The sequence below is a fragment of the Tupaia chinensis genome, unplaced genomic scaffold, assembly GCF_000334495.1.
Source record: "Tupaia chinensis unplaced genomic scaffold, TupChi_1.0 Scaffold138757_1, whole genome shotgun sequence".
Classification (NCBI taxonomy): Eukaryota; Metazoa; Chordata; class Mammalia; order Scandentia; family Tupaiidae; genus Tupaia; species Tupaia belangeri.
The window spans coordinates 2,394,541-2,407,997 of NW_006198649.1; the positions used below are offsets into that span (position 1 = coordinate 2,394,541).

At 35.2% G+C, this 13,457-nt stretch overlaps 1 protein-coding gene across 1 annotated transcript in view; it reads left to right on the top strand.

Annotated features, from left to right (window-relative positions):
- The window catches only part of LRP1B (LDL receptor related protein 1B), a 1,871,701-nt gene that overhangs the window by 1,240,388 nt on the left and 617,856 nt on the right, over window positions 1-13,457 (top strand). The window contains exon 36 of the mRNA XM_027765590.1: window positions 6,506-6,655. Within this exon, the coding sequence (XP_027621391.1) occupies window positions 6,506-6,655 (150 nt within the window). The remainder of the gene's footprint in view (window positions 1-6,505; window positions 6,656-13,457) is intronic.

A 13,457-nucleotide genomic window follows, 5' to 3' on the forward strand; every position in this document is an offset into this window, starting at 1 on the left:
TGGTCTGCTACCAGGCCGGCGGGGGGGGTGTCCAGCACCATAGCCACTACACCACCTCCTGGCCCCCAAAAGAATTTACTTTTTAACAATAAGATTAAAAAATAAATACTGGGGGGACCAACAGTTAGCGTAATGGCTATGTCACTGGACTCCCACGTAGTTGAACACGTTTTGAGTCCCGGACCCGGTGGCTTAAACTCATGCCGGGTGCGTGTATGTGCATGCCCAAGATCCTGAGAGGAGAATGGAGGGAAAGGGAATAGATAGATAGATAAATAAATAAATACATAAATAAATAAATAAATAAATAAATAAATACTGGGTGTGTTTCCTTGCTCAGTATAATGCACCGTTGTTTGTATATACTTCTTAATTGACATAATATTTTTTTTTATGTGTAAAGCAAAATCAGTACTTTTTTTATTGGCACTGTGAAAATAGTACAACTTCTCTGTGGGGAAGAAAAATAGGGAAAGGGGTTTTAGACAAATGGTTATTTTCAAATTTCAGTAGAATCTGAAAAATAAATACATACACAATTAGACTTTGTACCTCAAAAGAAACGTGAATAGGTTACAAGAAAAGGCCTGAGAAATTGAAGAATTCATACAACTACAGGGGCCAGCCAGATGGCATGGTGGTTAAGGTAGCTCCAAAAATCTTATCATTCTGATGCCTTCAAAACCTTGGTTGAATTACTCAACATTCCAATGTGAAAAATCAAAAAATATTCAATGCTTAAGAAGAATTTCTTAAGTTGTGTTTTCAAAATCCCCTGGAGATATTTGTTTTAAATGCTGATGCTTAGGTCTAACATAATCCAAGTAAGAATTTTGTGGAGTAGGGCCCAGAAATCAGTGTTTTTAATAGCCAGATAATTCTAATGCAGAGTCGGGGATAAGAATTTTGAGTGTAACTTGAAAAGTAATATTAGGTAACTACTATCTCTAGAAAGCTTTATTTTTATTTTTAAATTACTTTGATTTTTTTCAGATTTTGTTTTTTTTCATAGGGTGCTTGTACTCACTTGAAAGAGGCAGACAGAGAAAGGAAGAAAGTGAGAAATCACTCCCTGGGGAAAGGGGCCACACCGCAGTCCTTTTTCCGCCATTCTCCTCTTGGGTTTTTGGTCACACATGCACATGCACCCAGCGTGTTCCTCAATCTGCCAAGTCTGGGACTCAAACTACATAGTCGGCTATGTGGGGTCCAGTACCTCAACCACCATGCCACCTGCTGACCCTACATTCATATTTTAATTTTAATTCTGTATCATTATTAGATTCAGCCTCATCATGTATACTTTGTCTCTGTTTCTCTCTCTCTTTTGCTCATGGAATAAATAGACAAATAAATAATAATTTAAAAATATGTCTTTCAGGCCTGGTACTATATTACTAGGAGCACATTCTTCAGACAGATACTACAGTTCTTTTTAAGGTTTTTAAATCTTAGCCACCTATTCTAAGGGCTTTTTAGTACAGACATAATTATATTTCTTTGCAAGGTTCTACAACAGTTTTATAAATATGCTCACATTTGACTCATGGCTATTGATTTAGCGTTCTAACATCACAGGGTAGCTTCAATTGCATTAAACAACTATTAGTTCGCTGCTTAGTAATTCAGCTTTTGAAATATTAACACAACAGAGATCTGATTAGGAACTATTTCAATAAATATATACCAATTAATTCTTCAGTGTCGTTAGGAATTTGGTGTACATTAATAAATTTTTTAATGTTATGTTGCAAAACATTTCTATTAATATACTTCATAAACATTTACTTCTAAACATATTTATATCTATGAAAGTAAAATGTATTTCACCCATTTCTTAAATACATAGTAAGATTTATAACATTTTTTTTTTTGAGAGGTTTTTTCGCTATAGGGCGCGTGCGCTCGCCAGACAGACAGAGAGAAACAGAGACACAGAAAGCAAGAAATCCCCCGCCCCCCCAGGGAGGATGGCCACGCCACAATCCCTTCTCCTCCATTCTCCTCTCAGGATCTTGGGCACGCACACACACGCGCCTGGCGTGAGTTTTAAGCCACCGGGTCTGGGATGCAAACCGTGGTCGACTTTGTGGGGGTCCAGAGACCTAGCCATTACTTTAACTGCTGGTCCCGACATTTTTAATTCTATTTTATAAACCTGGGAGTAAATGCACTCCTGAACACTGAAGAGTTAAACCAGCACCTTTAACAGGAGGGAAGATGTATGTAGAGGCAAGGTGACATGTATCACATACACATATAAATTAATCTAGGGATTTTATATTTTTCCTATGAGTCTTAAGACTATTAATATAAAAATATTTAGTTTTAAAATTGATACAAAAATCTAAGTCACCCTAAGTAAACCTATTGAATCACTACCTTTCGTCCTTATTTGTCATAGTGTCTGGGCATGAGCAGTACATTTAAAAATGCTGTCGTGAGGATAAATCTAGTAGGTAGAATTTATTGAAGATATCTTACATTTTCATAATGGCATTAATGAAATAATTTACTTATCATCTAGTGTCTAAAAATTTCCTCCTTTGAAGGAAGAGTGCAGGGAAGGAAATCAGGGAGAAAAAATAATAGAGAGGCAAGACATTTGTGGGACACAGAAATGGCTTATTGCTTGTCGATGATAATAGGTATAGTATTCTCAACTAGTCTGAGGTATATTTCATGTTGAGTGAATTCTCTTTATAAGCCAAATGTATTGTGATCAAATGTATTTTTTTTTTAATAAACTAATACAAATAAAAAAAAATAAATTTCCTTCTCTGTCCTGGTAATCATTAGGCAGTGACGGGGCTGAGCTGATAACAGCCCCTTTCCTCAAGGCAGTCACAGTCCAGATGCAAAGATGTTGAGTAACAGTCTCCCCTGAACTCCTACCTGAAGGCTGTGTGCCTTCCCTGCTCTGTTTATTAACTGCTTTATACGACATAAGTTAAAATAAAGAAACTGTAGGGTATTAGGGGGGTGAAAAAGATCTGACACTGCAGGTTAATTTGAAATCAGGAACATTCAGTATGAATGGTCCCCTTCCCCCCCAAAAAAGGTTGGGGGAATAAGAAAACTTAAATGTATTCCCTAGAAAAGCCAGAGAAAAATATTAATAAAAAATATCCAAGTGAAAGAGAATAATAGACTAGTCTATTGAAGTCAAGGGTAAAGTTAGTAGCATAAATGCAATTCCTTTACAACTGCTGGAGATGGGTCACAAATCTGACTCTTCAGTTTCTTTGCAGCCAAAGCAAAGAGAGAAATATGATCAGTTAAAATTTTGTATCTTCCCCATATAGATTTTTTCTGGCACTAGGCCCTGAAAGAAATTTCTCCCATGGGTCATTGGATAAAGAGGTGACCACGTGATGCAGTGCTTTCAGACACTATATCTTAGGAAGTCTAATAGTCGGTTTCCCATGGCTACTTCTTAGAGCATCTTTCTTTCAAACTAAGGGCACAATGCCAAAGCTCAACTCAGCAAGAAAATCAAAGAGGTACAAAAACATAACAATCTCAGAAATGCAGATAGCTCTCTGATGATTTGACTTGATTGACAGAGAAAACATAGGATATCGCAGGGTGAATACACAACGTATCTTTTAAAATAATTCCCCTCCTGATATTGGTTAACTAAATTTTAGTAAGCATTCAGCAACAGAAACTTTTGAGTTACATTTTGTACCATTAATCTGTTGAAAGATATTTTTTATTGCTGAAAACAGATGGAATGATGTGGCCAGCAGGTGGCATGGAGGTTAAGGCAGTTGAATCCCACATGGTCTACTGGGCAGTTCAAGTTCTGGCCCAAGCAGCTTGAAAAACATGATCGGTGTATGTGTGTGTCCTAGATCCTGAGATGAGAATGGAGGAGAAGGGATTGTGGCATGGCCATCCCCCCTGAGGGATGACTTCTAACTTTCTCTCTTTCTCTGTTGAGCATATACACCCTATGGTAAAACTTAAATCAATAAAAATATAAATGAATTATTTGCTTTAGATAGACAAGTAAGCTGAAGGTGAAATGTGTCTCTTATTCTGAAAATTAAATGTTCTAAATTAGGATTTATACTAGAAAAGTTGTCTGGAGGTGACTTAAATCCCTACAGAGTAACTAAACTTTCTGTCATAAAAAAATAAATTGAATAGCTTTGACTTTGAAAATATGGTTGTGATAGTTTTTTTTTTATTTTACTTTTTTCATAGTAATTAAATACAATTAATGTATGTGTTCCTGAAACAAATCTGAAAACTGAAGCCCTGCAATATCTAATTTTATGTATTGTCATTTTTCTGAGAATCGTTCATACTTCTATTAGCAGAACATACCAATGAGTCAGCAAATAGGGATTGGCAGATGGCGTAATCATTACATTGCTGGACTCCCATGCAGTCCACCACAATGTGAGTCCTGGACCCAGAGGCTTGAGCCTCATGCTGGGTATGTGTATCTGCCTAAAATCCTGAGAGGAGAATGGAAGAAAAGGGGTTGCGATGTGGCTATCCCCCCCTGGGGGTGGGGAGTGATTTCTCACTTTCTGTCTCTCTCTGTCACTCCAGTGAGCTCATGTGCCCTATAGGAAAAATCTCTCTCTAAAAAAAAGTCTTGATGATAACATGCATGATTAAGCCACTATGCAGTATATTCTGATGGGAAATCACATCTTGTATGCTGTGACGATGCTTAGGGAATGCATGTAAATTAATTAATTTTAAAAATGTTTCAGAAAAAAACTCATAGAAATATGTGTAATGTAAAAAAATAAAATTCTGAATAAAATGTAAAAAAATATATTAAAAATAAACACATGAGAAAAAGAAAGTTGTATTTCTGCTGTAACTACTATGTCATCTCTAGGAATTATTTTTCTTGAAACATTTGTGTGTGTGTGTGTGATTATAGAATGAATGTATGTGCAAGTTCATGTAAAAACGTCATGTAGAAATAATTGCTGAAAAATCTACAAAAGAAAATAGAATGTTTCATAACACAACTGTGTGGATTACTGCTATTAATGTCATGTGTATTTTTCACTTTATTCTTGTTCTGTATATATGTGCTTGTATTGTGCAGTAGATCACTTATTCCCACATGTTTAGTGTCACAATATTCAGTTTTTAAGTGGTTTTATTTCAGTGGATTGTTTTCAAATTATTTAAATATTGTACCAAAAGTCTTTTTAAAAAAAGTCAGTAAATAGATGATATTTTGTATAGATTGTTTTGGATTATTTCTATGTGAGGAAACTGATCTGATAAATCAATGCCACTCTCTGGTAGGAACTGTCTGTTGTTGAGAATTATTTAGGCTAGGTCCTGTCTCTCAATGCACCTGACTCGTGATTGCGTCCAATCTCCCTCTTCCTCAAGCAGTGTGGGACACAGAAGGCTAACAGGGAGCTGCAGAGCCATAGTTACATTGTCAGCCCCAATCCTGTGAGTAAGTCAGTGACTGAGATGAGCACTGGGGACTGTTAGCAATCAAAAAGCAAATGTCCTTGGACTTTTGAGAATTCTGAATACCAATATAATATATGAAATTGTTCATAATATAAAATAAACCTGGCTAATCCTCAGTGACAGTCAGCCATATAGGGATTGAGATCTTACATTGCTCGATTGGTGCTCTCACCCACTGAATGGTATATCTCCTCATCCAAGCCTCCAAAGAGTTCCACTCAATTTTGTGTGTTGGTGAAATTAATAATTGTTGAAAATCTTCAATGTCTAGATTTACCTAAAAAGGGCTGAAATCACCAAGTCCTGTCTAATGTAAATTTTACAGAAAATTGAGAAGGAATCATAAATTTGATCAGTGAAATTTGTGTTTCAAGTGAGTCATTACACATTCAAAGTTTCCGAGGCAATGTAGTATAATGAAGAGAATAATCATTCAATTTGGAAATGGAAACTTTCTTCAAGCATCTGAAACATTGCCCTAACCCTTTAGCCTGGTGGTTAAGGAAGCCACATCCCACATGGCTAACCATGGTTCAGACACCAGCCCTCATGGCTTGAAAAACTCACCAGGCCCATACATGTGTCCCCCAAATCCTAATAAAATGAAGAAGTGGAGGAAAAGGGATTGTGGCATGACCACACTCTTTAGGGGATGCTTTGTACCTCTCTTTCAGTCTCTCTCTGGCAAGTGCACACAGCCTCCAGCAATTGAAAAATATATTTATCTAAAACATGTCACTAGCTATGAACACAAATTCCTTAACTACTCCAGGTAGTATTTTCTTTATCTATAAAATGGAGCCATCATTCATCTCAACGTCACAAGGTTGTTTCAATACTCAATAGATAACTGTTAGGTGTCTATGGAAGTATAATGTTCCTGTCAGTTAAAACCACCTGTGTCTGCTTCCCTATTATCTTGATTAAAAAAATCCTAAACTTTCGACTTAATTATTTTTCACTCAAATCCAGTGGTGTTAGGAGAATATTGCAATTTAAGTGGCTACCATTATGTCTAAGTTGTATAATTTAATTACAGGTCTATCGATAGACTATGTGGAAAACAAGCTTTATTGGATCAGTTCGGGAAATGGAACAATAAATAGATGCAACCTGGATGGTGGTAATTTAGAGGTAATAGAGTCAATGAAAGAAGAATTAACAAAAGCTACGGCCCTAACCATTATGGGTAAGTGCAATGATTCTATACCTAGGATGCTTTCTATTGATTGGGGGTTGATTAATTATGACCTGTTAAAAGCTTAGAAAAGGTACTGCTCCATTAACACCAGAAGCAATTTCAAACTGCACATCTCTATGAGGTTTTGTTCCTTTTTTTTTTTTAACTTTAGCAAACAGACTCATAAGATTATCCAGATCAGAAACATAGTTCTTTTAACAATACTAAGTTTACTGTTATTGATCTTGACTTACTATGACTTGTATTATTTTATTATTATTTCCTGTGTTCTGCTGTGGTGCTCTAAAGTGTGAGAACCTTGAGTATTTGTCCCAATAAAGTCAAATCTGGCTTATCTCTGCTTGAAAAGGATACCTCGATTCAATCATATAGATAATTTAAGAGACAAGGCAATGAGGTCCATTTGTCCAATGATTGCAGTTATTTCCCTCCAAATAATTCTTTCTCATATTTAAGAGTGAGTGGAGATATCACTGATTTGAGTTTAAGTCTATTCCTTTGATTCAGTCTTCTGATGAAAAAAAAAAACATAGTAGGCAAATAAGTCAATTAGGACGCTAAGACAGAGGGGGGCATGGTCTTCTGTAGGACAAGTAATCAACCTCTACTGTACTGACATTACAAGCTAGTTTTTCAAATGCAAGTTTTAATTTAAAAATACAGGATGAGTCTTTGAAAGGATGTGAGAATGACTGCTATAAAGAAATGCTCTTCGGAAACCAGTAGTTAGCATAATGGCTATGTCGCTGGATTCCTACGTAGTCAACCGCGGTTCGTGTCCCGGACCCAGTGGCTTAAAACTCACGCCGGGAGCGTGTGCGTGCATGCCCAAGATCCCGAGAGGAGAATGGAGGAGAAGGGATTGCGGCGTGACCATCCCCTCTGGGGGGTGATTTCTCGCTTTCTGTCTCTATGTCTCTCTGTCTCTGTCTGTCTGGTGAGCGCACATGCCCTATAGCGAAAACCTCTCAAGAAAAAAAAAAAGAAAAAAAAGAAATGCTCTTCAATGCGGATGGCTCCCTTTTAGTGAGTGGCTGACTCAGAGCTGTGGGTCATGGTAGGTTTGTGGTGTGAGGATTTTATATTCCTCTTAAGATCTCAGTAGTTCCCGTTGGCTATAAGAAATCAAAAATTATCCCTATCTGCAGTTCTGAATATCATAATATAGTCAGGATTACTTTAAAGAAAGTTATATTTTTATGAAAAATCAATTTGAATATATCTTTAAAGTTTTATTTATATAAGTAATAATTAGCCCTTTTAATTCTACACTTAGGAATTATTTAGCCATTTCATCATTTCCTAGATTTAATGTGAGTGTTAATATCATTATTATTTTTAACTTGTGAGAGGGTGCCTGTGCTTCCTGGGGACGGGGGAAGAGACAGACAAAGAAAGGGAGAAACACTTTTCATGGGAATGTTCATGCCACAATCCCATCTCCTCCATTTCTCTTTCCTTTTGAAATACAAACACAGTCATCCAATGTTTCTCAGGTTCAGGACGCAAACTGCACAATTGGCTATGTGGGATCAGGTGCCTTAACCATCATATCTCTGACTCAGCAGTTATATTTTATTTGTTTGCTTTATTATTTGTTTATTTCTGAAAACTATTTAAACTTTTGCAGATGCAAACAATTCTTAAAGACATAAGGTATAATTTCATAACATGCATACCTTAATTTTAATAAAGCTTCTAAAATTATATACTTAAAAATATAATCTGAATTCTCTTTATATTCTGCACTTAATCACAATACATTTTTACAACATACAAAATTGTTTTCCCCAGCATAAAAGCAGTACATATCAGTCAAATCAAAGACATTAACACATTTGCTTTTTTATAAGTGAATGTTCATGATGTTATAAGTTTATGAGTAAGCCATTTTTAAGGGTTTGACAGTTTGTTTTCTACATAAACAGGTGTTTTTATCACTTTCCATTCCTATTAGATTAAAAATATGTGAATGAAAGTGACTAAAGTTTAGGAATTAAAAATGATTATTTAAGACAGAATGAGTCTTCTCATTTATGAGGGAGAAAGAAAAGGAGACTTGTTGCAACCAATAATTAAGTGTTTAGGTCATCTCTATCTCGATTTTTATAGCTGCAAATACAAACATTAAATATATCTGCCTGTCACAAAATTGTGAGTATCACTTGAAGATGGATATTATTCCATTTTTTAAAAAATAATATTTGCTATACAAATGTTAGAGTTTGAATTCGATGCCACTTAATTCGACCTTTAAGTCACTCTCTAGTTTTAGTTGGTTGGGAATTTCCCAATATCTTCTGTGATACCTGCATTAGGTGATTTAGTGTCATCGTTGGTGCAGTGTTTTCCTAGGCTGTTATCCCCTTGCTCTCAATTTCACTAACATCTTTTTCTGAACAATTTCTTGAATTAGTATTTCTTAACAATACTTTTCTCCTGAAGAGGCATTTAAAGTTGAAAACAAAACAAAATAAAAACGAACCTCACTCTGTTTTTAAATACTCCAACTTTGTTTCAATGCGTTGGACAATTCCCGTGTGTTTGTTTGTATAGCATTGCGTTGCCTGTCCTCTCATTTTGTGTGTTCAGAGCTACTTACCTGTTTACTTACAGCTGTGTCTATATCTACCACCATGCTATGTAGCTGTCTATTTAGATGATGGCACTTGAGATGTTTTGTGAAAAATGAAATCGAAAAAAGTATGTGTATATGTATGTATTTTAAACCATCGGAATAAAAATAAGCAGAGTTAAAATTCTGAAAGTGATTGAATAAGCTGCAACAACCCCCCAATCACTACTAACATTATGTTTTCAAAAATTGAGTTTCAATATTCTTTATTAATCAACTCAAACTAGCAAACAATATAACAAAATAATCCAATAAATTAGAGGAAACATTAAAAATCTGTCACAGCATTTCAAGAAAAGTCATTGAAATGACTTAAACCTGTCCTTGCATAAATTAAAATTCCTTTAACAAGTAAATGGCTATACACACATACCCCTCCCTGTCAGCAAAATTTGGTCAACCCTGAAAGTCTATTAATGCATTTATTGGCAACACACTAACTGGATATATCAAAATATATCTTGCAGTGCAAGGGTTTGAAATGTAAAGGACATGATCAAAGAGAAGCAGGGAGGAATCTCTGCAAAGTCTTCCTGCTGGGCTCTAACCCTTCTGCTCAGCCCTCACCTCCTTCTTTGAGAACCTCCACTCTTTTCTCTTTGAAAATGGAACAAAGGGTGATAACCTGCTTCCTGTTGAGGCTAAATATTATAGACTTATAAAAAAGAGAATGAAAAAGTAGAACAGAAGAACCTCACTGATATCTGGGGAGGGGGAGGCTACTGAAGAGTGCAGATGTTAATTTTTAAGAAGAAATTTGCTTACAGTGATACTGTAATTGCCTATCCAAAATACATAAAAATAATTGTGTTAGGAAGTGACTATTAGATACAAGGATATACCAGCTTATGAGAGATATGATGCTAGCAATGGGTAATGACTAACTGAAAGTTTGCATTTCATTACGATTTAAAAGCAGCTTTCCCCGAACTTTCTTAAAAATATCCTTGCACACTTTTCACTGAGTTTTAAACTTAAAGGAGTATGCATTGTAGCCACTTGGCATTCCTATTTTACTTGCAATAGTATACACAAAGTGAACTATTTTGAAATTTAAAGTTAGAAAAAGCAGAAGGTATCTGACAATATATCCAGATCAAAATAATGCAATTATTTGATGATTCAACTAAGCCCAAGACCAAGATTGCAAATCTTATAAACACTTTGATATTTCTCCTTTCAGTTAAATATCAAAGAGCTTAACTGTCCTGTCTTTGCTTGTGGGCTAGACTTAGTAACTCATTTTTAATAATAGAATGAGGAAGAAGATATGTGACTTTGGAGACAAGTCATAGAAAGCATGAGCCTTCTTCCTTGCCTTCTCTCTTGGATCCCTCACTTTGGGTAAAGCCAGATGGCAGGAAGTGAGGACACCCAAGCATTCTGCTCGAGAAGTATATATAGTATGAGACAGCTCTCTCTCTCTAAGCTACATACACACACACACACACACACACACACACACGTATATACATATATACATGTATATATGTATAGCTTATGAAAACAACAGAATTTATTTCTCACAGTCGTAGAGGCTGAAAACCTCTGATCAGGGTGCCAGCAAGGTCAGATTCAGCTGAGGGTCATAGACTGCTGACTTCTGGTATCTTCACATGGCAGAAAAGAGAGAGAAACCAAGAGAGAGAGTGTACAACAGAGAGTTCTCTGAAATTTCTTTCCTAAGGAGACTAGTGCCTAGAGGGCTCACTCTCTTGACTTAATTATATTATTTTCCAAATGCCCTCCCTTATAATACCTTGACAGCAGAATTAAGGTAGCACCATATGAATTTTGAGGTTATACAAGCATTCAGTTTATTATATTCTTATCTATCTATGATATTTGTATGTGTATCTCATCTATCTATAAATCATCTATCCCTTTTTACACATAAATGACATAAAATGTGTCAATTGTCTTCATTATAATGTTAAATAATAGATTTTTAGAATTAAATGTAACCACAGAGATTATTAAAATTGTCATCTTTATCATATTAGGAAATATACATTAAAATCCTATTATTCATTAGCCAGCTATGTGATATGGGGTAGTCAGTAAATTCTAGGTTTTAATTTTTTATTCTGTAAAACATGAACTTTGGCCACATGATCTAGAAAAGAATTTGTTTTGTTTTGTTCTGTTTTTATATTCGCCAGAGGGTATGTGTGCTTACCACAGAGAGAGAGAGGGTGAGGAATAAAACATGTTAAGAATGTGTGCATGGATTCTCAAAATCCCAAAAGGATGAAGACTTGGAGACATCCTCAGGGATGATAGGCTGATCCAGGGTACAGGAAATAATTTTAAACAACTCTTTCCATAGGTTGAAGCAATACAGAAGAGGCAATAAAAATTACAAATAAACAAAAAGGTCATTTGAGACATCGTGCTTATCAGAGCTCATATTTATCTATTTAATAAAAAGGCAAAATAATATAATTTTTGACTCTCAGTTGTGAATTTTCTGGGAGTTTACAACTTAGAGTTGTTTGTTACTTGTCTTTGAATAGATTTATTCTTTCTACAAACATTTAAGTAGCTATCTTCAACACTCATCTAATCACAGAAGCACTTAAATTAGCTGACCTCTTTATAAACTTAAAGAACCTTTGAGTCACAGATAAAGGCCTCCAAATAATCCTTAATTACGTAATTTCTGTGAGTACCTAAGCTGAATTTTTCTGTGTTATCAATCACAGCTTAAATGTATTATTCTATTGATCTGTTTCAAGTACAAATTGTCAGAAGAAGGCTTAAGAAATATTCAAAATTATATTTAAATTTTTCTGCTATTGGGATCAATCGAGGAGAGGACTAAGGCATGTTCTACGTCTGTTCTATGTCTCTTATCAGAAACAGCTCTGGAAAGTGTGAAAAGCTGGCTTCTGTTGACTTCCTTAAGCATGTAACATTTGTCTTACATCACTATAACAAAATAAGGTTATCATTTTTTATCTTTTAGAAAGCCCTTGAAAAACTTTAACAAATGTAACTCTCTAAGACCTTTGTTCATTCTTTCTGGGGGCACATCTCCCACATTCAAAGTCCTGCTCCTTGCTGCTGTGGAGATTCACAGGGGCATGGATAGTTTGTTTACTTGTAGCAAAATTGAGATTGTCAGGCTGTCGATAAAATGCTTTCAGTCATCAGCCAAATAGCAGAGAATGTCATGTTCATTTGCTTAAGAATGAATACAGTGTTAATATTGTTGGGGATTTAATGTTTCACATGTTCCCACTAGAGTTTCTGTGATAAAGCATTTACAATGATCTAACCTTTATGCTGACTGAAAAATCTTGAGCCACAGTTAATGGTAAAAAATTTGTATTCATCTATAAACTCTCAGATGATTTCTCAATGATAAACTTTTAACATTTTTGTTTGTATTTTTTCCAGCAAAGCATTATTTAAATTAATAAAAATATTAGGACTTGTTAAAAATAAAGCATGGCCAGGGTTCCATTTGCACATTTTTATAAATTTCCTTAGATATATAATCTACTTTATAAGTAAAAGGAGAAGAAAATTAAGTAATATATTTAATAAACAACCTAGTAAAATCAGCATTCAGAAATCATTCAAACCCTTTTTCTACTTTACGTCCTAAAATAAATTATCATGGCAAGTTGTCATGGCATCTCTGGAACAGTATAAATGATGGCAAGTGACAGGCTGTGGGTCTGATGCATTTGATCTTGTTAAGATCCTCAGACTGAGCACTTGAAGATTCACACTACCATCTAGTCTGAAAGGATTCTACATACTGTCTTGTAACAAGGTGGGGAGTATGATAACATGGAGGTTATTTACTTCAATAGCGTACCTCAAGGAGCCCCTTCGTCTGGTTTATACAATGTAAATCCACTTTACATGTTGTCAAGTGAAGATTATTCTTTATCAAAGCTTACTAAATCTCTCTCTCCCTCTGAATGCGAAATGGGGCTAAAATTTAATGTTTCAATGAGCCTTTGCTTTTTATAAGATCTCTTCCTGATTTGTTCCCTGTCTTCTCTTCTTCCTTCACCTGTTCTTCTGTCTCTATCTGCCTTAGACCCTCCATTGCTTTTCTCTTAATTTCTTCTCTTTTCTTCTGGTGGTACATTTCTTCATGAGATAAATAAAAATCTTTACAGTTCTGTTTTATTTTCT